Raw genomic sequence first — 27,141 nt, forward strand, 5'->3', positions numbered from 1 at the left:
ATGTGTAAATCCCAGCATAAAGATTAATACTTCTGGGACTTGTATTGGGGATTCATAGCTAAATTAACTGTCCTGGCTGCAAATGTGATGGTGCAGAACGACTCAGGCACTCTCATCTCTCTCTGTCTTGGCACTGGTCCCTGTTTGCTGAGGAGCTTCAAGCTACGGTCACACATTTCGAAAGTGTGAAGCTTGAAATGAGCGGTGGTCTGAAAAGTGATCCGACAAGAAGTGTCCGACGGTCATGTCTGTTAGACCACACTGGGAATTATTTACGGTGATTCTCTTTTCCCAGAGAGGGGAGATCAATCAAGGCAAATGTCTGGGCCATAACTCCTGCCTGAGACCTGTCGGATTAAACAGGCCTTATTGTGTCTCTCCACATGAGTGTCTGAGAGAGGGCTCAATTTTTGGGGGGGATATAAACCAGGCTCCAAACACAGCTAAAATATGTTACTGAAAGTACGGTAGCAGTAGGCCTACATATTCTTTCATTTTTTTTCTTGTTTGAGTGTGAACGATTGTTATGGACAGTATATGGATGGAAAGAGAATGGATTATTTAAATGAAGCTGTTGCGAGACATTCATATGCTCTAGGCTTGAGACCGAGTATTTAGTAACTGCAATTCAACCTGACCAGAAAAAATGATGAGGTTCTGTCAGTTTTATACTGTACGGCAGAAGTAGATTATTTCCCCTGGAATCATGGTGGAGTTTAGAGATTTCAAGAGAGTGGCTTACATGGAAGCAATGCTCAGTTCATCGTTTCTCAGCTTGTTTACCGTTCAGAACTAAATCTTCTCTGCAAGGGGAGCCATGCTTGATACGTTTCACAGCAGTCTTTTGATAGTGGGCTCATCAGAGTTCTTGACAAACAGACTAGCTATGACTACACTCGGCTGTCTATTGATCTGGAAGACCAGTCACGGCTCACGAGTCGTGGAAAATACTTCTGAACCCGAGCAGCACTTTTCACTTAATAATACATTTATATATGTCATTTTCGAAAACTTGGAAATAGTACATTTGACTTAGAATGCCTTTTATTTGCTTTTAGTTGGATTTACCTCCTGGAAATAAATAAAACATTTGAGCTTCAAAATAATGCGCCAACATGAATAATTCAACAGTTAAGAAAACATTCAAGGTGAAGGGGATGTAAAGAGTAAATTCCTGCCACTTGAATCTGGTAATCCCACAGTGCAAAAGAAACAGAGAGTAAAGTTGTATTTCTTACTGCTGCTGATGCTAGCTCAGATCTTTCCTCTCTGTTTCTCAATGTCAGTGGTCTCCTGTCAGTTAAGAATGAAAAAAAAACAAATGAACTGTAGTTACAGAGAGCTCTCAGTTTGAAAGCTGCTATTAATGTATGAAATACACTTATAGTGAAAGTCAATGACATGCACTATTGCAAAGAGGGCCAAAAGCAAACAAATGATGCACAATTCTGCGATCAAGGTATCTTCAGTTCTGGAACAGCTTTTGTTAAATGCTATGCCTTGGCATAGCCATGCATCCTCTTACTACAAGCCTTTTCATTTTTATCTTGTGTTAGGAAATTACAAGCTAGAGAGAATGTCATTATCTTCAGCAGAGATTAAATACATTTTGGTAGCAATTGTCTTACTCTCCATTTAAGGTGTGATCTAAAAAAAAGTGTCCGCCCTCAGGAGAGTGAATAATTATATTGCTGCATATGTGTCTTATACTTGTTTGCATCAGCACTAGTTATCAAAGCATAATTTGCAGAGGAGCCATCTTGCATTGTCCTTTCTAACAAACCTTCTTTTTGAATCAAGAAAACGGTCATTTCTTTTCTTTTAGAACTTGGCAATCATGGAGACAAAGAAAAGTTCACATTAATCAAAGCCAGCAGAGAAGAGAAAAAGGGTTTGGGGAATTGAAACTAGATTTGGAGCATGGGGGGCTTATTTTCAGTTGCCATTTCCACCACAATAAAATTAATTGAAAAAAAAAAAAATCCTTGGTGTTCTCATTTTTGTTTAGTATCGTCCTGGCGGAAAGTCACAAACAATATCCAATGATTGCAGTTGTCGTTTCACTGAGTCAGTGCAGTTACAGCTGAATGAGTTGTACTTTAATATTTTTCCTTAGCAAGGAAATTTAAAAAGCATCATTACAGTGTTCCAAGAAATAGCCCCAAAAATAGTTCTACAAATATGGTTACGGCCTTGACCAGATCACAACACTTATCCACCCTTAGACATTCATACAAGAACCTCTGGTGCTCACAAAGTCATCATTGATTTCTGCATCAATCCAAGAAATGTCAGGTCTATAATGTTCATGCTAAACATTTTATGGACACAATCCGCACAATACTTTTAGTTAGTGTAATTTATTAAGCCCAAATCAGGATGGGAAGACCACAATATGTTTGTTTTTCTGTGGCTATCCAAATAGCATGTCAATATACTTGGAATTGATTTTAGTCAGTGTACAGGCTACTAGTGAGAAACTGTCATTAGGAACCTGTTTGAACCCTGGTCCTCCCTGTCTAAGACAGAGCATCACATTGGTATTCACAACTAACATCATCCAGCAAGGTCTTCCTGCAGTTTTAGCTTGTTCAGCTCTGACTTTATCTCTTTGGATCTGTAATTAACTAGTTATTAACCAATGCTAAAGGCATTCCCTTGAACACTCACAAATTGACATTCACAATCCAAACAAAAGTTATTCAAAAGTAATTCCGGGAGCAACCAGACATATTCAGGATTTTGGTAAGGGTCAATTGGTGATTAATTTCGTACTGTAAAAGTTGCTTCCTTCGACATAATTTGTTCCATGTTTTCCTCCTACAATTTATTGAGAGGTTTCTTCATTCCAAAATTGATTTTGCTTTGGGTTCAATACCATTAGAAAATACAGTTAGTTTTCTGAGCTTGTAGAGAAATTCTACATCCATTCACTTCCTTTACTTTCATCATAGACATCTTTGAGAAGGGTCCATTAATTCCAACTCTGTGTTCTAGGAATACTCTTGCTTTTTCCACAGAAGGCATAGGTGTCTATGGGTGCCTTAGATCCTCCTAAGAAGCTTTTTTCCTGACAGTTCCCCACTTCTGCATAACAAATATAGCCTCCTAATAGCAAAGGCAGTGTTTTGAAAAGTATATATGCTTGGTGATATGCCAAATATATTGGAGAGAAAAACAGATAGGGGGAAGAATACTGAATTGATATTATCGTAAGATGCATCTGATGTTTCTTTGGTAGATTGTCTGATCTGTCACTCTGAGCCTCAGTATGGCGAGGGCATTTTGCACCCCCTTTCCAAGCTTTTCTATCCTCCAACCCCAAAATAAACTTATTTTGGCAGACTAAAGTTCATTGTAAACAGCAGGGGGTGCCGCTCCTGAGATCAGATGAAGTACTCCTTCTTGCTCTCGTCCATGGCATCCTGCAGAGCCGGGTCGCCTCGAAGTGCCGCATCCGCTGTTTCGGCAAACTCAGTGCCCTTGGCCTCATTGGTGTGGTAGGTGCCTTTGTGCCGGTACATGTAGCGAATCACTACCACTGCCAAGCAAAGAAGCACCAGGACCACAGCAGCAATGACAGCTGCAAATGGAGATAGATGAGGGTGTTACAGCAAGGACTTTGGTCTCACAATGACAATTCACTATCACAATGACAAAATACAATGGGGGATGCTTTTCACAATAGCCCGCGATTCTGCACAGGCAGGACTTCGACATTGAAGTGTCATTGATCTTTGAATGGGCAAAGTCATTGGACTGTATGTGGATCAGAAAGACGACTGTTCCTTGATGGTTGGTAAATGCCATCCCAAAACCAAAAGGGATATGCATCTCCAAATACTTATCAAGCTTAAATATGCCAACAGAGTGCAATACAAAACAAGAGTTTGTTCAATAATGTGGTGTTCAGAGACAAGTACAGGCCTAAACAACTGTTTCTCTGTTATTTTCAAAGGACAATAGTGCAATCAAAGTTCATTGTGATGGTTTGCCAACAATGAATGGTAGCGGTAATGTGGTAGGAGAGACACATTGTCCTACAGTGACCTGTTAAGTTTGAAAAAACTGGCTTGGGCCAAAAAATCACAACTTGTGAAGATGTTTTGCAACTTAATTGACTATTTTGTGGAATGCCAGTCTCTTGATAATAAAAAGTCAGTTTCACGCTAGATTCTAGTTTGAACACATTACTGGCAGAAGAAGGACAAAAAGTGTCTTTTTAAATGCATATTTTGTGGTCTGTTACAGCTGTTGGCAGACAAGGACAGTATTTTGTGCCATAAAAATAGCAGTGGCATTATATGTAAAATTTGTCCCGTTGGTTGGCTGACTCCAGAAATTAGCTTTAAATAGCTCTGTTCCGAAACATTTAGCAGACTGCTGCTTTGAAAGAAAGGGAAAGCGATGTCTTTGTGTTGCATCGTTAAACTAAGGAGGATGTCTGCCTCCAGCATCAAATCCATCAGCCATATTGACTTGGATGAGGTTTGCAGAGGGAAGCAAAGCTGATGGAAACCCTTTGAATGTTCTGCGCATGATAAGAACTCTATTATAACTCACCTCCTAGTATGGCATCAAAGTATCCATCATCCACGTCGCAATCTAACGAGGCAAAAATAAAGGGATTTCAGATGTGCTCAAATATACTACCGTTCAAAAGTTTGGGGTCACTTAGAAATATCCTTGTTATTGAAAGAAAAGCACATATTTTGTCCATTAAAATAACATCAAATTGATCAGAAATACAGTGTAGTCATTGTAATGTTGTAAATGACTATTGTAGCTGGAAACGGCTGATTTTGTAATATCAACATAGGTGTACAGAGGCGTACAGAGGCCCATTATCAGCAACCATCACTCCTGTGTTCCAATGGAATGTTGTGTTAGCTAATCCAAGTTTATAATTTTAAAAGAATAATCGATCATTAGAAAACCCTTTTGCTATTATGTTAGCACAGCTGAAAACTGTTGTGCTGATTAAAGAAGCAATATAACTGGCCTTTAGACAAGTTGAGTATCTGGAGAATCAGCATTTGTGAGTTCAATTACAGTCTCAAAATGGCCAGAAACAAAGACCTTTCTTCTGAAACTCGTCAGTCTATTCATGTTCTGAGAAATGAAGGCTATTCCATGCGAGAAATTGCCAAGAAACTGAAGATCTCATACAATGCTGTGTACTACTCCCTTCACAGAACAGAGCAAACTGGCTCTAACCGGAATAGAAAGAGGAGTGGGAGGCCCCGGTGCACATCTGAGCAAGAGGACAAGTACATTAGAGTGTCTAGTTTGAGAAACAGACGCCTCACAAGTCCTCAACTGGCAGCTTCATTAAATAGTACCCGCAAAACACCAGTCTCAACGTCAACAGTGAAGAGGCGACTCCGGGATGAGAGTTCCTCTGTCCAGTGTCTGTGTTCTTTTGCCAATCTTAATCTTTTCTTTTTATTGGCCAGTCTGAGATATGGCTTTTTCTTTTCAACTCTTCCTAGAAGGCCACCATGCCAGAGTCGCCTCTTCACTGTTGACGTTGAGATTGGTGTTTTGCGGGTACTATTTAACGAAGCTGCCAGTTGAGGACTTGTGAGGCGTCTATTTCTCAAACTAGACACTCTAATATACTTGTTCTCTTGCTCAGTTGTGCACCGGGGTCTCCCACGTCTCTTTCTATTCTGGTTAGAGCCAGTTTGCTCTGTTCTGTGAAGGGAGTAGTACACAGTGTTGTACGAGATCTTCAGTTTCTTGGCAATTTCTCGCATGGAATAGCCTTCATTTCTCAGAACATGAATAGACTGACGAGTTTAAGAAGAAAGGTCTTTGTTTCTGGCCATTTTGAACCTGTAATCAAACTCACAAATGCTGATGCTCCAGATACTCAACTAGTCTAAAGAAAGCCAGTTGTATTGCTTCTTTAATCAGCAAAATGGTTTTCTAATGATCAATTAGCCTTTTAAAATGATGAACTTGGATTAGCTAACACAACGTGCCAATTGAACACAGGAGTGATGGTTGCTGATAATGGGCCTCTGTACGCCTCTGTACACCTATGTAGATATTACAAAAAAATCTGCTGTTTCCAGCAACAATAATCATTTACAACATTAACAACGTCTACACTGTATTCCTGATCAATTTGATGTTTTTTTAATGGAAAAAAATTGTGCTTTTCTTTCAAAAACAAGGACATTTCTAAGTGACCCCAAACTTTTGAACGGTAGTGTAGGTTTACATAAGTTACATAGATGGCTAAAGTACAGTGTGTAGTTATAACGCTGTAAGAACAATTATTTTATCTTCAATTTATCCCATGTATCTTGAACCACATTAATATTTAGTTTCCCCAGGCTTTACTTTGTTATTTTAACAAATGTAAATGTTTCATAAAGGTTTGTTTTTATAGACAGCTGTCTCCCTGGTGTGTGTGTGTGTGCAGAGAGGTACTTTGTATCCGTCACCGGGGGACAAAACTCTCATTAAAGAAAGTGATTAAAGGTAATCATGAATTATTGCACAGGCAACATCTGCCCATCTTGACTTGACTTTCTTTGAAGGACAGAGTCACAGAGTCAGTCAGTCAAAGCCGAAACCGTGTCATTTATAAAAACACAATGTTAAATCCAAAATGGAGATCGATCCCTGCAAGCATGAGAAAGCGCTATAGCTAAAGAAGGAAGAAAGAAAGGAAGAACAAAATAGTGATTAGTTAATGGAGACCCCAAAGTGCGCAATTAAAAGGCAGCCTCATTAATGCCTAATCACCCGAAACACATCTTGGTGTTCGCCCACTCATTAGATCCTCATCTCGATGCATTGTTTATGATGTGGACACATTCTCAGCAATTAAAAAGCCCTAACAAAGCCTTCTCATTCGGGACGGAGGGAGGGAAATTCAACAACAGATCCTCAGTGTGTAGTTGTGGGAACAGAGTAGTGAAGTGAAGCAGCTGGGATGGGACAGTGTCCAGGATGTGTGGCCCATTCCGTTACTGTGTACTAAATCAAGATTTGAATTTTTTATTTTCTTCAATTGTGTAAAAAACATCAACTTTAGGCCTATGGACTTTGACGAATGCTTGCCTGCTCTGGGGGCCTCAATATGCATATGAATTCCATAAGTCATTCAATCTTGATCCAAATATGATTGGCTATTTTAGATGCAGACTCACAGACCTTCACTTCTCCCTACCGTGCTCCGAGCATGGAAGAAGGTTCAGTGAATGGGTAACTCAATAGGGCCTACTGACTAGCAAGCTAGCCATGAAGAATTGGTAGCTAGCTACACCAGGACAATGTACATTGCATAACATTAGTTTTAGGTTATTGTTGCTTGTTTAACTTGCTGGGTGGCTAGATTACTACAATTCACATATATCTAGCTGACAATTATGAAGTAAACGTTTGCTTTGCGTATATCTTGTATTGCCTCTATTGTTGCCATTGTCCTGGTTGGAAGAATGTTCAGTGAATGGGGAGATGCAGCGTCAGGTAATACATTAGGGGGAGTGTGAGTATTTCTCAAATGTAATGTTTTATGTGTTCTCCACACTCTTGTCCTCAAAAGAACATACTCAAGAGAACGTCCTCGGGGAGAATGCACTCGGAGCATGAGAGTGTGGAGCACGGTAGTATGCATATTGAGAAACACCCTGTGTCTGCTGCCGAGCTGCATGTATTTTGTCTTATCTAAATATAACCGTTCTTTAGTGTGGTGTATTATCGCTGTTTATCAGATAGAAGACAGGATACCTCTATGCAATCTCATTCCCTTGTAAAAATCTAGATTGGATTTCGTAATGCATAACATTATTCAGAATGCAGAAACTTAAGATACTTTATCGAAAAATAAACTCACCAACAGGGGTTATTATGTCTGCTGCTTCACTCAGACCTGTGAATACACAAAGAAAGCAAGCAGTGCTTGGTTGTAGAATACAGTGGAAGATTCAGAAGACAATATCACTTTCATTCCAGAAATGTATAATCATAATACATTTTTCAACATCACAGTCTTACTATATATGAATAGTCGCTGAATCAACACTTTTACATAATTACACAACAGCTATAACTGTTATACTTCTTATAAAGTGTAGGTAGACAATGTTACTCAATATTTTGTTACAGAACTGCACTCTTTCAAGTCCATGCATAATTCCAAATACTTGCAAGGAAACCCTGCTGGAAAAAAATAGCAACTTTGCTTAAGGCAAGATTCATCATCACATGAGGCAGTAAGGAGGTCAATAGTTTAAGCTGCTACAAAGATGCATGGTGAAATTCAGAGAGAGGCATCCTATCCTTTTTTAAAAACAAAAATATATCCATCCATAATTCAGGGTAGGGGAACGGGTTAAGTTTAATTTCTTTATATGGTCTACACTTAATCAGGCCAGCCAAGATCTGAGAGCTGAGGAGAGAGCTCAAATCCCTGATAAATTTGCCAAGCAAACACGGGGGGCCTGTCTCGCCCGGAGGTGTCTCCTCGTTAGCCTCGTTAGCAAGATCCACTCGCTGCCGCGACATGGAGAGTGGGACATCTGCACTGCCCCCGATAGGGACCACTAAGCTACATCCAAGTGCAGATTTCTCTTCCCTTCACCAGAAGCCAAAGAGGCCGACAGGCAGGCAAAGGCGTGAGGAGGGTGGTGAGTATTGGATGCCACAGAGCATTAGCCAACGTGCATCACCTCCTTCTTTCACTTCGTTCGCCGACACATCCGCGGAAGAGTTTGCCCCGGGAACGAGACACTGCTTTCATCGCATTCCCAGAAGTGGCGTTAATCTTGCCCAAAGCCGGCTGTGAAGCAGGCCTGGTAAGTGTCTCCCTGTAGGAAGGAAGGGGGAACTGGAAGCCAAATTAATTCCACCCTGCAGATCTGTGGCTGACACTGTGCTGATATGATATTCTCAGGAAATAAATATATGCTAAAGCCTGGCCGCATCTAGCTCTAGTGGCTCTTGGTCCCTAAATGGCTGTCCAATTTAGTGGCCATCGTAAGGAAAAGTAAATAATATGCATTTAAATGTTAGAAAAGCTGGCATCTTGCTTCTCACACTATCAGACTGCATGGGACAATCTTAATGAAAATGTTATCACGTAGTGCAGAGTTGGTGCTCTAAAGTAGTTTTCAGTATAGAGGTATTGCAGTTGGACAGTCAATTTCCTGGTTCCCTCTCTGGGCCAGCTGGCATAGGGGATGTCATTAATGGAGATGTGATAAGTCTTGAGAGGTGAATGCAAATGCCAGCGACCATGACAATAACACTCTTGGTTTTTTGGCAGCGGTCACTTGAGGCCATCCATGCTGTCGCAACACAATTATGTCTCAAACAAAATCAACAGTTGTGGTGTTGTTACTAACTTGTACTTGTTGGTGAGTTTCTGTTAAATTTTTCTCTCAAATATTTGGGATCATTTTGCTTGTTGGACCAATGCTTCTCCAATTATGAAGTGGCAGAAGGGTCTTGAGAAAAATCTTCATCTCAGTCTGAGAAGCAGAGCCTATCAAACAACATGGGAGATTGGGAGACTAACATAAAAATTCAGTGTCAAATATGTAGATGCCAGATATGAATTTTGATAACACTGCAAAAAAAACTGCAAACTCTTCAATACAGCCTTCGAATTTCAAGGATTGAACAGAAGGTGTTCAAAGCACTGTTTCACCTCAGAGATTTCAAACTTTTTAATATCGATGGGCTGCAAGGGCGGTTTCTCAACTGTATTTCCCACCTGTCGTTGTCTGGTGGATATGGCTGACTCCTGATTTCAGTCAGCAAACAGCTCAGCTGTGGACCGCTGCCTGTGCCTAACTGAGGGTGAAAACATCCACTAAATGACTGGATAAATACCTCTCTCTTCCCCCATCTCTCTCTCTGCTCTTCCTCTTTCGGTAGAAGGATGCTCGTCTTGTATTATTTAACATGCTGAGGGCTGCTCATGCAGCTGTCTGAAAAATCTAAATACTTAGTGTCCTTTAAAATGAAATGCACATCTTTGGAGTTCTGGCAGGTGGAGTGGTTGTGTCTTGGTTAAACATGATAATATTGCAGTTCCCTTTATTTATTTTCCCCTTATTATACTGTGTACTGAATTTTCTAAATACATATACTGCATGTCAAGAAAATGATACACAAGCCTATAGCATGGTCAATGTACAGCATTTTTGTTTGTGGCTGAGCTAAGCACCAACCATTAGCAACAATATTACTAGGTATACGTTACGTAAGCAACCAGGAGAAATCATAACCAATCACATCAAAAACCTACTCATCTGGTCTTGAGACTGCAAGGTCTCCATAAATGAACAATGAACTTTCTCCCAATGTCAGGGTCTTAGAATGCATTAAGATAACGCTCCTGAGTAAAATGTCAAATATTTCAATTTGCCGGCCAAGGGAACTTAATCCTTGCAGAAGAGTTTTAATATGCAGGGTTTGTCTCTTGTATCTTTCATTCACCTCAAACTCCCTGCCTGGGCTCCAAACATATTTGACTTTATTACTTTTTAAAAACGTTGGTCTATAATTCATATACATGTGTTCTGAACCCTGCCTCTCCCACACACTGCAGGTACAAAAAAAATTACTTTGGCTTTCTCAATCATTTTCCTCGTCACATCACTTAGAGGAGAAAACATATTTCTTATTTATCCCCTGCAGTAAGAGCACTGTCAGAGTAAGACTGGTATGGCGCTGTACAACAAAAATAATATCTAAATGGACTATTCAATGAAAGGGCAATAAATGACTGACTGAAGAATTGCTTTTATTTCGCCACTTGAGTCAGTAGCTCATAGCCATTCTGAGGAACTGAAAGCCTGAGCTTACTGCTTCCATTAAGTCCAAGAGCACAACTCCCTGATAGACTATACAAAAGGCAGAATGTACAGGTATGTGTGGGTAGGTATGGGTATGTACAATGGACTGCAATCCAGTCTTACCACATTTTCTTGGCTACATGCACATTGTTGTCTGAGAAAACAATCATGTTTCGCTAATCAAAATGGCTACTTTGTTTGAGCTGGCCAAAGCAGCCTTTTCTCTTCCATGTTCCAGACTAATATTTCCCTCACATACTGTACTCTACTCATGCACTGACCTCCAAGTCACGTTGTGATAAGGATACGGAGGAAAGGATTGGGTAGCGGTGGGAAGCTGGGGAGGGAGGCATCTTATCAGCTCTGAAACCATGCAGACATGTCATTTTAAATTATTAATCTGAGAGGTTTGACCAGCCTCTATGAGTTCATTAGGTAAAAACAGATCTCTAATGGGAACCTCCACTTCATATTTTCTTTATACTGCCATTGTAATGAACTGGGTTTGGAGACGTAGCGGAGTCAGGCGCAGGACACAGATTTGAGTGAAACAGTCTAGTTTACTCATAAACACAAGCAAAATCTCCAACAGGAAACAACAGTGCCAACAACCACTGATAATGAACAATCACGGACAAAACAGAAAGGTAAGCCAGAGGGTTAAATAAGGAACATAATAAGGGAATTGAAACCAGGTGTGTGTAATCAAGACAAAACAAAACGAAAAGGGAAACATGGCTCGGTGGTGACTAGAAAGCCGGTGACGTCGACTGCCGAACGCCGCCCGAACAAGGAGAGGGACCGACTTCGGCGGAAGTCGTGACAGCCATTTAACACTGTGAATGCTAATTACTCAGCTCTAGGATAAACACTTACATTAGACGGTATCTTTACTGATGAACTGTACGTTCAGTATTAGCAGAAAGCATGCCCTTGTGTGTTTAGAGATCTCCTGCAAAACACAGTTCAAGTTGCATGGCAGCCATTTAGGCTAGATAGGCACCAAACTACTCAGCGTTGTTCTATCTAGTGCATTCTGTAGCAGTGATGCAGGTTGATCATCATCTCCAGAGATGGTAATGAAAGTAAATGACCGCCTGAGAGACGAAGCAGCAGAACGACACACATTTGAATAACTTGCGAACGGTCTGCCAGGCATAACTAATCAACACATTCTAATGAGTTTCTTTCTTCTGCTACTTTAGACTAGGTTGATTGGGAGGGCAATAGTGCAATCTTTTCAACAGCAGTAATGTCAGATGCTTTGATGAAATGCAAGCAATGCCAGTGCAATCTGGCAATATGGAAACATCAGTAATGAACTTGCAATGAAGTCTTTACAAACAGACACACAGCAAAGTCATCATCAGAATAGTTCTGTCTACCGCATACGGGCAGAGCGTGAGAGAGTGCAGTAGTAAAAAAATTGCCTTCAAAGTTTAATTTAATGAAATCTGGCTGGGTATCTCAATCAATACAGACTGTACAAAACAAAACTCAATCCATCTCGTAGATACAGAATGCAATTTTCAAAACAAAACAGTCAGCTGTTATTTTCTCCAAAGGGTCCACTGAATAAACACAATTATCAGTACACTTCATCTAGGCCTATTGAGAAACAGTAGGTAATACACAGTCTGTGTTTAAGGTAAAATATGATTAAGTCTGAGGTCTTGTAATTGTTGCCAAGGATACTACGTAAAGCTAATTTGTGGAGTGAAATGCCGTATACAGAAGAAGACCAGGTCTGTAGGTAGCCTTGAGTGGGTTTCCCCCGTAAAAGCCCAATATATCATATATATGAGTTGGAGTTTTAAGCTTGTCAGACACCATTTTGTGTTCAACTTGGACAGGCTTTACAAACCTGTATTTTCAGTGTTGAACATTTTTTATTATCAGGCATCCCATCAAAAGTGGAAAGCATATTTCTTCTGGCTGTAGGCATGATTGTACGAGAGATCCTATCAGAAAATTGGTCCTTGAGGGAGCGCTCCTTGGAACCTGAGGTTGTTTATCAAATGTTATGTGTTGTGTTGTAACAAGTTAAGTATGTGGAGCATTGGTTCTCGCAGACCTACCCATGTGCCATGATCATCCCTCTCCCCTTTCCTTCCATGGCTACTTCGCTGCTCGTTGCTACCTTGACAACCCTTATCCATTTTCTGACAGAGGCTCTAACCGGGACCAGAATTCTCAATGACAACATTTCAATCACAGCTCTGGAAGGAAGCAAGTGAGTGAGGAGGCCAACAACTTGCAGAAAGCAGGTGTCTGAAGGGTGTGGCGTGAGGGAAAGCAACCGGGACAAATGGAGAGAAAAAAAGACAATTAGAGAAAAAACCTGGAATTATATAAAAAGACAGGGAGAGGAAGAGTGAAAGGAGAAGATAAAAAGAGGGGTGGGGCTTCTAGACTGAGGCTACAGGGCAGCCACACCTCAGCACAAACTCTTGTTTGTAATCCAGTGGGCTGTACTGTAATAAAACATGTTTGGCCCCTCCAATCCCTTCCACCCACGCCCCGGAACCATTACACTAAACCATTACACTGTGTCTCAAGTATTTGGCATTACTTTCCATTTTCCCTTATCTTTCCTTGCCTCTCCCCCACATTCTTGCTCTGCTTTCCTCTGTCTGTATCTGGCTGTGTTCAGGCTTTTCTCTCGCTATCTCTCTCACACTCAGCCTCTCAGACTCCGTAGTCTCTGTCTGCAAGTTCTGTTGCAAAATCAAAGTTCTACTAGAATGATCGATGACAATGTTATCATCGGACTACCACGGAATACTCTAAAAGTAATTAACCTGTTGAGGAAGCCTCTAGATTGGCATCTTATAATTTACCATGCCACCATGAGGACGGCTCTCAATAGAACATTGGATCCAATATCGCAGCTCTGATTAAGAAGACAAAACAAATTATCTTTCTCCCCCACTTGCAGTGTCACTTATTTGTCGGGCCCAGAGCTGTCTGAACGATGGATTAGGGTGTGCCCCAGATCCCCTCTCAGAGACTTGTTACCAGGAGCCTTACAACCTATCGAATAACCATATATTTTAGGTCAAACCTCCAGGGAAGCTTCATATTGTTGTGAGAAGGATGCAAAAATGTATAATTTCTTGGAATTATATCCTGTAGTATTCCAAATAAATAAATAAAGTGTTATGATTCTGTAATATATTCTCCTTGTCTGACAATGACTTGTCATAATTCATGAACGTGTAAGACTGGGTGTTTAGGCTTTGGGTGTTTGGTTTCGAGCACTGGTTGTCAAACCAATTATAATCTGGGGCCTGAGTGACCAGTTAAAGATTTATATCTAACATTGTGGACACATGTTTCCTGAGTCACTGGGTGAAGTAGGGCTGGCCCTCTGCACATCCTGTTTGATGACACTGTCCGATCTCACTTCAAAACATAAAGTGAAAAATGATAACAAATTCAACTGGAGTCGATGGCTCAGAAAAATAAATGAGGAGCTTTGCAGAAATAGTGTTTACCAAGCACAAGGTCAGTTTAAAATTGCATGAAGGAAATGTTTTCATTTTTCAGAGGCAAAAATGGATTCTGAATTATTGAGAGAGTTGACATGTGGGAGATTGTGAATGACCCATTGGTCACCAGGTCACATATATAGTTATTTAGTGACTGGGAAATAATATTATGTTTCAGGGAGATCATATTGGAAAATTAAGCTGGAAGGGAAATACTGTTTGTCTCTTATCCCTGTGAGACCTCCAAGTGCAAAAATGCAACAGGTCGTAAACTCATGTCAAACACTACCTAGTTAATCTCCTTAGACCCAGTATCTCTTGCTGTGTGTCCTCCTGTCTTCTCCATGATGTAGTGATTCTGTAGATAGAAAATAGAGAAACAAACATTCTTAGCTAGAGTTCTTTTTCTAAGTGTTGCAAAAACGCTTGGGTCTCACAGGGTTAAGATGGCTGGTTGACTGGACAAGAGTCTACTGCCAAATTGTGAAAAACCTGTTTGAGGACATAGGACCTACCTATTGAAGGTTTGGGAAATAAACTGGAAACATTGTGTTGGACACATATAGTAGCAGCATCACTCTCCCTGTTTTTTTACCTTTCTCCTTTACTTTACTACAACACAAAAGGAGGAATACAGACAATAGATTGAGAAAGTCACACACCTTTAGAGAAGGAGGTGGTGCCCTGAATGTGTGTCAATCATCAAAATCAAACAAATAGACACCTCAATAAACATGATGTCATCTGGCAGATCAGATCACTATACCAGCATGTTGCGAAAGCCTTACTTGACCTGACTGACCGAAGTTAACCAGTCCACCAGCTATGCTAACAGTTGTCATCTTAACTTTAGGCTACTAATACTTAAAACGTAACATATGCCCCCTGGCTGAAACAGTTATTAGTCCTAATCAGACACTGTCAGCTGGAGACTGCCTCAGGGATTGTTATTTGAGAAATGAAATCACTTTCCCTAAGATCCTTTCAATTACCTCAGTGCTCCCCTGTACCGATTCAATAGCAGGACCACACTTCATCATTACAAAATCACACAGAGGGAAAATAATTGGAGGCTAAAGGTTACTGGCAGCAGGAAGAAAGATCTTTCCCCCTGTGAATTATGGCAACGGAATTGTATTTGCGTCAGAGTGGCTTATGAACAATAATGAGCATACGTTTTATTTTGGAGAACAACCAATGGTTGCATTGTACTTCAGAATAAAATCTTAGGCAAATATAAACAACAAAGAAAAGTTAGGGTTCATGAACTTGTTTGAGACCATGGAGGCCCATAATGCTATGTAAACATGCCTTTCATGAATTAGTCTATCCTTCTGAATTGTTATGGTTTGGGAACTGTTTTTAATGAAAGCTGAACAATGGTATTTGTGTTACGTTGACTTCAACAGGGGGGATATCCTCAAGAGAGTTACAGTCAACCTGAGTCCACTTCCAACCCCACTTCATAATGCAAACACATTCACACGACAGGCTGAAGGAGATGACAAACACCATTTCCCGTGCCTTCTCCTCATTCTTCTTGGAAAGACACTGGTAGGCAGCAAACTAATCCATCTCTCTCACTGGCTGCCTTGGCAGCCCGGACTTATAGACTAGACGTAACATAGTAAACAAAATACTAATTTGAGCGTCCCGGATTTTCGTTTACTATGTTAAGTCTTCCACTGAGTCCAGGTTGGCCTTGGGGGTCAAATCTGGCTGGGAATATAGCTGGGAGACCCTATCTCTTCCAATCATATGGCACTGGCAACTGTAGAACACTACTTTCCATTTCTGTTCTTCTTCCTTTCTTTCCTTGTAGTGTAAAAGGTACAGCAGTTGTCCCATTGCTGACCGGGTAAAGGGGGAATGGAAAGAGTCTGGGCCAGATTGTTAATGGCTATGAAATCTTATGACAGGATCAGATGACTTGCTTCAGGCATGATTGAGGATTATTGGGGACAGATGGTGCCTTGTCCTGTGCTCCCCGTTGCCTTATCGCCTATGGGGATATACAAAGAGGTCTGTTCTCTGCCGGGCTAACTACTGTAGACACACACAGAGAGACCAGTGAATCAGGGAGAAACAGATAAGAAACAGTCCAGACTGTGGCAGATAGGTTCAGCGCCTGGCGAAGGCTTTTGCTCTTTTGTAGAAAAGCAGTGAAAGTTTGTTGCCATGGTTTTGGCCTAATTAACTGCATCTCAACTCTGCACCCTGCGCCCGAATATTTGGAATTTGATTCATTGCAAATGCTATACATTTTTTACAAAATCGGAAACAACTTTTAGATATTACTCATAACATTTCTGTGGGTACTGACGACAGAAGATATTCGAGCCTGAAACTTCTTTGGAGCTACCGTACCATTTTCTCCTGCTTTTCTCTCAGTTTAGATATGTGTGTAACACTCCTGCACTGAGATTTACACTGTATGGGAGTGCTATAAACATCTGAGGTTCTCACCCTTTACCCTGGGTGGAATCAATTAAGCACCTCTGCTGTCTCCAGAAACTGAAAGACAGACGCTCCAAGGGAATTGGAAAACGTACTGGACAGCTGTCCTCCAGGACCAGCATCTAGCCTCCCTGCCAGGCACCTGATTGGCCCTCCCCGGTGTGAAGCTATAGCACCAGCATGAGGGAGAGAGGGAGAGTGTGAGGTAGTTGGTGCTGCTGCTGTGGCAGCACATCTGTCCTGTTATCTGTGGAGCATGGAGCTGAGGGATGAAGTGGATAGGGGAGGAGACTCTGGGGGGAGTAAGATAAACACACTACAGAGACTCCAGTCTGGGATTGTTATTGGGTCTCTCCCCTCTTTCCACACTGGTTTAGAAACACATCCTCCTCCTCTTCTCCCTCATCTCCTGGAAAAATACCTCCAACCCCTACAGTTCTAAATACAACACATCCTGTTCCAAGAAAACAGAAAGGGTTTTTCCTGTTCCCATCTCGTCTTTAATTCTACTCCAGTTCTCCCTTTAATTTCTTATCGATTTCTCCAACTACTCCATCCATCCCAGGCTCAATCTATCTCTGTAGCACTTTCTCTCAGCCTGCCACGTACTGTTTCCCTTCTGTCACTCTGCTTCTCTGTATTTGTCTGTGTCCTCCTCTGTCAAGCATGCTCTCTTTCTCTCTCCCGCTTTTTTCTTTCTCTCCCTCTCTCTATCAATCTTTCTACCTGTCTAAAAGTAGAGTAAAAACCCTGATAGTGAGAGCAGAGGAAGGGGAAATCTCCTTCTCTGCCTCCTCACAACCACAGCCTCTCCCGAATGCACAACTCCAGCAGCCCAGACAAGTCAAGGTCAGCTCTACTGTCATCTCCTCTCAGCTCCTCTGACACATATGCTTTCATACTAAAAATGGAGAATCTTCATTATTCTGGGTCCTTTCCTTACTCTGTGTCTGAGATGCTACATGCTTGTCTCTGTGAACTAAGATAGGGGCACTGGGGGTTAGTGTGTGTGGGAAAATAATGGCTCTATTTCCATGTCTGATTATTCATAGGTTGCAGTTATATGCTGCAGAAAGTTAACATGGTAGCTAGCACAGTGAAAGTTGATAACACATAGAAAAGGGCCTCTTTTCTATAGCAGGCTAATGAGAACATGTTGAGTGACAGCCACCAGAACAGCTTATCCAAACAAACATCAGGTCGCTGCCTCAGTGTTTTTGAACAGCCCTGCCAGCTGGTTGAAAAACAGATAATTATTCTTCAACACCTATTTAATGCACCTATTCAATGTGTCCCGGTCCACAATTGGTGCTTGATGAGCAAATGGATGTTAACAGATCTGTATACATATGGTCAAATTGACATACTCCTTAGTGTGTGGTTAAATGAATCTTGCATTCATGGCTGTGCGTGACGTCATGTAGTTATTAACTAAAAGCCTTACATACATAAACCCTAGAATCACTCACACTCTGCTAGTTATCCTCAGCTCACCAACAAAATGTCTCCTACACAACACAAAGCTGACTACAGTCATATCGCAGTTGTATGGTGAAGGATATAGACACCTGAATGAGCCCAGGTGTCTACCCATCTTTGGTCCCACCATATGAAAATATGAGGATGATCTCAAAGCACTCCTATGACAGTGCCACACATGTACTTTATTTCAAATCAAATCACATTTTATTGGTCGCATACACATATTTAGCAGATGTTAATGCAGGTGTAGCGAAATGCTGGACTTTGTGGCTCCCATGGTGTTATTGTCTTGTGCTACAGGCAGGGAATGATTCAACCTGTAGGCATGGTGGCAGGTAATTGTCAATTAACATTAAAATCACATTTCCCTCCTAGCACTTTAGGGTTATCAGCAGCCAAGCATGATGGCAAATTTTATGCTCGCTTAATCATTAATATCTCATAAAGCAGAGTTATTGGAGCTTATCCTCATCAAAAAGTGACAAGTCAGTCTCCAAAATTGGGTCTTCATCGCCTATTTTGAGATAATTGGACCTCGAAGTGATCACCTCTTTTTTGCTTCAACCTAATTCCTGTCAGTAGTCACTGCACAATATCGAATTAAATCTAAAACCCTCTAATATTCTTTTACGCGTTTCAGGCTTTCAGGTGTGCTCAGTGAAAGGAATGTCGTGCTTACAAGGAGAAATAATAAATTCACAGACTTGTGCAGAGGAAAATTTTACCCTCCCTTCCTAAAGCTTATTATGCAAGGGTTGGAGAACCAGTCATTTTCTGAAGTAGCCGAATAGAATGATGTTTGCTGCTGCCTCTCCTCTGTTATGAAAATGGGTTTTAAAAACGCATCACCGGAAAACAGGAGAAGGAACAATCAGGCCCTGAAAGACAGTTTTATAATGTCTGCAGGCGCTTGCCTGCCTCTTTCTTTGGCCCATAACTGTCTCTCTCATAGTAGCCTACAGATGTATTGAGTGATAAGACTTGCTATTATGTCATTAACTTAAATGCTCCAGATAGTACAGATGTATGGAGATAAAATTTGATCTACACACTGATGAGACAGACACTGACTAAACCTGTGGCCCATGTGGTGGTGTTCTCCATACAGCCTCACTTTGTGGTCCCGTAATTTATCCTGAAACCCACAGAGATGAATATATATACAGTATATATATATATATATATATATATATATATATATATATATATATATATATACACTATTAAATGTTCATAACTTCTTCAACCCAGCCTGAGCAATTTGCTTCTAATATCCAGCCAGATTAACTATTTGTCACTGCATCACTAATGAGGGGATACTTTTTCTCATGATAAGATTGCACCTTGTTAAATCCCACAACTCTGTAAAAGTGGTTGGTTGTGAGAGATGACTGTTTTTATCCTGTGGATGTCTAGCTGTCACTCTGGCAACACATTCCCCACTGTCAGGCCCAGGGCCCGGGGTCTGAGGAGATACTATATTCACAGCTGTCATATCGCCTGCCTGCTCCGTCTCCCCCAAACCCTAGCAGACAACCCTAGCACGCACAATGGATAGCACGCACAATGACAGCTGTGAATATAGCATAGCTGGAGTCGCCCTGACTTTTAAAAGTGAAGGCATTTCTAACAGACAAGAATCTACTTAATCCCCCCCCCCCCTCCATACTTATGTGCCTTAGGTATTTTTTGAATACATGACCATGCACTTCCAGCATGTATTTTTGGCTTATGGCAGCTGACAACCTAAAACAACACATTTGACTGTACCTATTCGGTGTATGTGACAATGTATATCTTTTTTACCTGTCTGTCAATACAGTACATATTCAATGATGAACTCTCAAAGACTGAGAATTTGTGTTTTTCTTCACGCCACATGAAATCGTATTGTATATCAAAACTTGCTCAAATATAGGCCTATATATTTTTTGTTTTTGCTCAAATCAGATTTTAATTATGAACTTTGATTGATCTGATAAAAGTATAAACCCTCAGATATTGCTCGTTATAACATCTGGATATTTCAAAATGTAGAGTATTCAATTGATCAATATAATTTGCATTTCTTGATTCTAACATTTTATTTAGTAATTTTCTTTCATTCAGTAAATTTGTGGATGTGTAAGAGCTATTTTGTGTATATGTAACGGTCGCCACGTTACTAGCTTAGAGAGTACCGCTTCCTCCTGATTCAGCTCACACTGAGACCTAGGAGATCTGCTTTTATAGTACACATGACCGCCTTCCCGAAGCGTCTTACCAGTCGGCGCCTTCGAAAAGCTAGCAGTTTTTCAGAGCAAGTGGCGACACTTCAGGCTGAGGAGTGAGTTTCACACATCACCATATTCCATATAGCAATGAAAACGTACTGCAAATATAGAGAATTACAGTAAATATAAATGTTCATTCATGTATGGAAACTGTATGGAAATGCTTTTACTTTTCTGATATGTACTTTATTTAAGAAAAATGTACTTACTATGACTGAGATATGTGGTTGTCTCACCTAGCTAACAGTCGCTCTGGATAAGAGTGTCTGCTAAATGACTCAAATGTAAAACATTTAAATGTCAATGCTTGAAAGAAATTCTAACAACTGTAACAATCTTCTTCCTGCTCTGTCAATGTTTGGCCACTTTACAAGGCAGCTCTTGACAGGACACACACAGGTGGAGTCTAATAAATAAATACATTTAAAAAACGATGAAATTCAACTCAACAATGGAAGATCACAAGGAGTAAAATAAAACAGCTGCTTGCTGTTGTTCATTTTGTTTTGGTTTCTTGATTGGAACACTCCTGGCCCAAACCCAGTAATACAAGCAGCACTCAGCATGCCTCTTAGACTACCAGGTGTTCGATATATGTTGTGCTTTTTCTATTTTTTCTCTCTCAGGGGTAGATAAGGTCAGGTGCTGTGTGCTTTACAACAGTGTGGAGTATAGGGGGTCTCGGGAGTTACAGTACAGTGAGAGTGAATCTGTTTTAGTCCTTTCACCCTGACTCCACCCCGCATACTCCATCCATTATCCCTTCCTGTAAAATACTGTAGTGGAGCAGAAGGTGACACTACAATCTGTTTCTGTTCTGCAAGACACAGCCCAGGCTGCTCAGGCATGCAGAGAGAGTTGTATGGTGGTTCAAGGGTACCAGACTGGACTGTTGGAGAATACTTACTGGTTGGCATGGGTTGTGTCATGGCTTCTGGTTTCGCCTGGTCAGGGGTCGTGTTAAAGGCCACAGCCGTGGAGTTCCACATGCCGGGCAGAGCGGGTGTTAGGCAGGACGTCCAGAGAGAGAAAAAGAAAGAGAGAGAAAAAGAAAGAGAGAGAGAGAGACAGAAATTAGAGGGTAAAGGTGTATCCTGATGTAAGAGTGTGGGGGTGTTACTCGGCTCTCTGGTATCAAATCTCTATGGGAAAGGAAGTAAGAGAATATGGTATGTAAATATCCTAATCCCTCTTAGCCTGTTTAGTATAGGTGCAAAGAAACCTATACTGTACACACACATACAAACAAACACAAATGCTTGTACACATGAACAAAGACAAACCCACACACCTGTTGCACTGTTGCATTCACTAGGTCTTGCTGTTCTGTTCTTTAGATCACATCTTTCATTTCTACACAGATACAATGTAAGACACATTCCTGTTGAGTATCTCACTCCAAACTGTCAAAACAAGAATCAAGGCTGATTCATTATTTAATCATATCCCAGTTTACCTATCTACTTATGGCCCTGCCTAGACCAAGCAAATTTTTATTTTTTATTATAGAGCAAAAAATATTCCACTTTATTTGGAACGGCAAACCAGACAAAATTAAACGGGCCAATTAATATAATGAATAGGGAGGGCTGAAATTACAAAATATTAAAGCATTGAACCTCTTACTAATGTCACGCCCTGACCTGAGAGAGAGTGTTTGTTTTTCTATGTGGTTAGCTCAGGGTGTGGGGTGGCATTCTATGTGTTGTATTTCTTTGTGTTGGGCCGAGTATGGTTCCTAACCAGAGGCAGCTGTCTATCATTGTCTCTGATTAGGAACCATACTTAGGCAGCCTGTTTTTCCTTTGGGTTTTGTGGGTAGTTGTTTTCTGTTTTGTTCCTTGTAACCTGACGGAACTGTTGACGGTCGTTTTGTTGTTTTGATTTAGTGTTTTCATTAAAGTAAAATATGAGCACTTTACGGCGGTTGGCGGTCCAAAGCCTCCGGCGGTGAGCCACGGTCTGGTTCCTCCGGACACACAGAAGCGGGGGGATCAGCGGGCGGTGTGGGTGCTACGCCTGGAACCAGAGCCGCCGCCGATTATAGATGCCCACCCAGACCCTCCCCAATAGGTTCAGGTTTGCGGCCGGGAGTCCGCACCTTTGGGGGGCACCTTTAGTTAGGTCAGGGTGTGATAGGTGGGTGGGCATTCTATGTTTTGTTTTCTATGTTTTGGCCGGGTATGGTTTCCAATCAGAGGCAGCTGTCTATCGTTGTCTCTGATTGGAAGCCATACTTAGGCAGCCCTTTGTTTTGTGGGATCTTTTATTTTGTACTGCTTGTTAAGCCTACAAGACGTTACGGTCGTATTCATTGTTTGATTATTTTTTGTAGTGTTCTGAGGTAAAATAAAATATACGATGAACACTTACCACGCTGTGCTTTGGTCCACTGCTTTTGACGATCGTGACACTAAAATATTCTGTCATACAAAAGTTGTACTTAAGTCCTAAATGGTTTTCCAGCAGATTAGTAAGAATGGTTAACCCCGTTTAAAAAAATGGCCTTGTTCCCTTTATTCAGATTACAACCTTTCACTTTCGGTTATTTGAAAATGAAATAATCTCCAGAATATTGCTATAATATAGATTTCTAAATTTATTTTGCAACGCTCACACACGCGACACGAGCGGTGTAGTCAGCCTGTCAGACGATCCCACAGGTGAAGAAGCCAGATGTGGAGGTCGTGGGCTGGTGTGGTTACACGTGGTTTGCAGTTGTGAGGCCGGTTCGACATACTGCCAAATTCTCTAAAATGAAGTTGGAGGTGGCTTACGGTAGAGAAATTAACATTGAATTATCTGGCAACGGCTCTGGTGGACATTCCTGCAGTCAGCATGCCAATTTCACGCTCTCTCAAAACATCAGACATCTGTAGCATTGTGTTGTGTGACAAAACAGCACATTTTAGAGTGGCCTTTTATTGTCCCTAGCACAAGGTGCCATTGTGTAATGGTCATGCTGTTTAATCATCTTTTTGATATACCACACCTGTTAGGTGGATTGACTATCTTGGCAAATGAGAAATGCTCACTAACAGGGATGTGAACACAATTTGAGAGAAATAAGCTTTTTGTGCTTTTAGAACATTTCTGGGATCTTTTTATTTCAGCTCATGAAACATGGGACCAACACTTTAAATGTTGCGTTTATATTTTTGTTCAGTATAATAATACTCTTAGTAAAAATGTTCATCTTTAATTTACAATCTGTAGAAATTATGAGAATGGAAAGGTTCAGAACTTCTGTGAAACATTAAAGCACAGTTAAAATATATGGAAATTAGAAATCAAAAGTGGATGGTTTTCAGGGATAGATGGGTGGGGTTGAGGGTAGCTGAAGGGTGGTACTAAAAACAAGGAAAAACAATAAAAAAAGATAACTAATATAAAATATACATACCATGTCTGTAAAATGTTTATGTATAAGCTGGAAGTTGAAGCCTACATTTTGTTGTCCATTCGTTTACTCCAATTAGTGGAGGGGTGATAGGGTTAGGGGAAAATAATAAAGAAGGACAAAATATATGGGGGATTGGAAATGATGCAGACAATTACATTGATAGAATCCACAATCTATCTGCAATATTAAAGTGGATCTACCCTCTAAAACAATAAAACAAATACAAAATAACATCTGAGGCTGCCTATACTATCCCATTCCCTTAGACATGGTCCATAAGCCCTCCTCCCTCTGCTTCCCTGTATCTGCAGCATGCTGACCCAACAGCTTTCTAACAAACAGAGGAAGTGCTGCTGTGAGGAAGCATGGAGCACAGCCTTATCGCAGTCAAACAGTCAGATATACAGTTTAGTCTGGAGAGCTGAATAACTCTCCTCACCCCCCTCTTCTGCCCTCCTCACACCAACCCTGTGAATGCTCAGGTTTTTAATGCTCATTATTAGTGACTTTTTAGAGAAAAGGATAAAGACAAATATTAACTTACAGATTTAGAACGCTAAGGGGGGCCTTGCAGAGGGTCACTTACTCTGGTACAGTCCAATCAGTCTTAGGGCCATGACCATTCATACTGTACTGAATACCAGTGTGAATGTTATTGTGGATATACTCAAGTAAACAACCCTTTTGTATTCTTTCTCTGCTACTGTATGAATAATTTCCTAGCATTTTTCTCACTTCCCCTATGTCAGGTTGTTACTACTCCTGCTCTAAATAATGTGTGGTTTTTAACGTAATATTTTCTACTTATAATACAGTTGTAATAATGTAATAATAACCAGCAACATACACTGTTTAAAAAAAATGTATAAAGAAAAGGTAGGCATGAACGGTCAAACTGAAATTAATCAATCTCCACTCTACAAAATTATTTAAAAATATATATATAATCATGGCTGCCTCTCTCCTGCATGAAGTTAGCTCATGCAAAATACCCTCTAAACTTAAGCTGCTATCATTTAATCAGAGATCATATATTATAAATCAGATTGATTCACACTAAGACAGATCATCAGTCTATGAACTCTATGAGCTTGGAGAGGCACTTACCTGTTTGTTTGTGGCCCCCCTCTCTCTCTCCCTCTCTCCCTCTCTCTCTATCCCTCTATCCCTGTCTGTCTGTTCATGGGTATCATCATGGCTGCCTCTCTCCCGCATGAAGTTAACACATGCAATACACCCTGTGGACCAGGGACAGGCAACTTTGATGGGGGTGGGGGCTCGGTTCTGCGTACCCACATACCGTTGAGTGTTAGAAAAGCAAAATACACAACGTGCAAGCCCCCTCCCCCCGGCTACCTGGTTACAGGAGCTTACCTTCTGTGTCTTGGAGAGTCTTGCAGTACCCAACCAATGTCAAGTCATAATCATAACGTTTTGACTCAAGGGCGTCAAGTAGAATCCAAGCATTGATTCTGAACTTCATGTACCACAGAAGGAATTTTGACCAAAGTTTTCCGTGTTAGGTGTCTAATGGCTGACTGGGTGCCACAATGAGGGCAGATGTCATTCACAGCTGCACCGTCACATAAGCTGAAAAGGCAGTTTGTGTTTAGTTTTCATAAAATGCAGACTACTGCTTCATAGATGTATAACACTATGTAGGCTACATACCACTGTCTGCCTCAATTATAACTTTACAGAAGTGTCTTATGTGAGGAGACACAGCAACACTTTGACCAATGTTGAGGTGGGAAAACAGCCTACTGGTTATAACAAGCCTCAAAATTGCAGGATGCTTGTGTAAGTAAACAACTAATCAACAAGTTGCTTCATTATTTCCTGCTTTGTTAATAGCAACTATGCCACTGTATAGTATATCTCTAAACAGACTCAGGAAGCTCTGTCTTCATCAGGTGTGTTACTATGACAACCTGTCATGAGTCAAGAGCAGTAACAGACAGTTATAACTTTGCCCAGGGTGCAAGAGAAAATTCTACCCTACTACCCTGCATTAAAAGCATGCAGAAAAAAAACATACTAAATAGTTTTCAAAAAGGACCTTAAAAGGAGCATGCACTCACCAGCTGCACAGCAACAGGTTTCCAAGAACCCCTTCCTGTGCTCTCTATCTCCACTCTCCAAGAAGAAACCCTTATTCAGAACAAGGCAGCAGAACATTTAAAGGTAGTCAGTTCTCCCTCTTAACAAATATTTCACCTTAAGAAATTCACCCTAACAGTGTCTGTAGCCAAAACAAATTTTCTCTCGCCCTAAGAACCGGGTGTGCTGTGCAGCACATGAACTGTTTCCCCCCCTGTGCCTGTAAACCTATTCCCCTAACTAATTATCTCTTCCACTCCACCAATGGACCGGGAAGCCCCTCCCAGCACCATGCAAATGATCCCCAGCTGTTGTGGGGCTGATTCTCACTTTATGCCGCTTTCACGTGCTATTCGGAACTAGGAAACTCTACTCAAGAACATTCACTTTCTTCTTGGTAAGCAACTCCAGTGTAGATTTGGCCTAGTGTTTACCTCTAGGATTTTGCCTGTGCTTAGAAAAAAATGTTCCCCTAAAAAAGGCACCAGTCCTTAATGATTACAAGCTTACCACTATGCTTGAAGATATAGGGCGGTACTCAGTAATGTGTTCTATTCGATTTGGCCCAAACATAACACTTTGTATTCAGGACAAAAAGTTAATTGTTTTGCCACATTTTTGCAGTATTACTTTAGTGCATTGTTGCAAACAGGATGAATGTTTTGGAATATTTTTATTCTGTACAGGCTTCCGTGACACAGAGGTGAAACATACACAACTCAAAATTAATCTCCCACAAAACCCAGGTGGAAAACCCCCTACTTAAGTATGATCTCCAATTAGAGACAACGAGGACCAGCTGCCTCTAATTGGAGATCATCCCAAACAAAACCAACATAGAAATACAAAATTAGAACATGAACACAGAAATAGAAAACATATAAAAACACCCCCTGTCACGCCCTGACCTACTCTACCATAGAAAATAACATCTTACTATGGTCAGGACGTGACACCTACTTAAATTGTAATAATTTCTTTGCATATTAATATCCTTGCTCATTAATATCTAGAGTTATTCTTAGAATACCTCTATATAATTCTCTAGAATCTTTAACTGTACTAATTGAGGCAGACAAGGTTTAGACTACTCTGGCTTCATGTAGTGTGTGTTG

General features: G+C 40.8%; 1 protein-coding gene across 3 annotated transcripts; it reads right to left on the reverse strand.

Moving 5' to 3' along the window:
- Positions 1-1,026: 1,026 nt before the first annotated feature.
- Positions 1,027-26,280, reverse strand: LOC106586280 (glycophorin-C). Of its 3 annotated transcripts, none has more exons than XM_045707910.1 (6): positions 26,008-26,280; positions 25,301-25,516; positions 21,431-21,467; positions 7,853-7,888; positions 4,564-4,605; positions 1,027-3,583 (listed from the first exon to the last, which is right to left on the reverse strand). In XM_045707910.1, exons 3-6 carry the CDS (start codon positions 21,450-21,452, stop codon positions 3,387-3,389), a joined length of 297 nt encoding a protein of 98 aa, XP_045563866.1. In that variant the 5' UTR covers positions 21,453-21,467; positions 25,301-25,516; positions 26,008-26,280; the 3' UTR covers positions 1,027-3,386. The 3 variants fall into 3 exon arrangements, with proteins under 3 accessions (XP_045563866.1, XP_045563864.1, XP_014028886.1); XM_045707908.1 differs by having other exon boundaries at positions 21,431-21,665; XM_014173411.2 differs by lacking the exon at positions 25,301-25,516 and having other exon boundaries at positions 26,008-26,273.
- Between the last annotated feature and the right edge of the window lie 861 nt (positions 26,281-27,141).

This window comes from Salmo salar, chromosome ssa25 (genome assembly GCF_905237065.1).
Source record: "Salmo salar chromosome ssa25, Ssal_v3.1, whole genome shotgun sequence".
NCBI classification, from domain to species: Eukaryota; Metazoa; Chordata; class Actinopteri; order Salmoniformes; family Salmonidae; genus Salmo; species Salmo salar.

Excerpts from the sequence above, each read along its gene's own strand:
- LOC106586280 (XM_045707908.1), bottom strand. The coding sequence starts at position 21,512 with ATGTGGAACTCCACGGCTGTGGCCTTTAACACGACCCCTGACCAGGCG. Across the intron at positions 4,606-7,852 it reads AGACATAATAACCCCTGTTG|ATTGCGACGTGGATGATGGA; the intron begins GTGAGTTTATTT and ends TTGCCTCGTTAG. Across the intron at positions 3,584-4,563 it reads CTTTGATGCCATACTAGGAG|CTGTCATTGCTGCTGTGGTC; the intron begins GTGAGTTATAAT and ends CTCCATTTGCAG.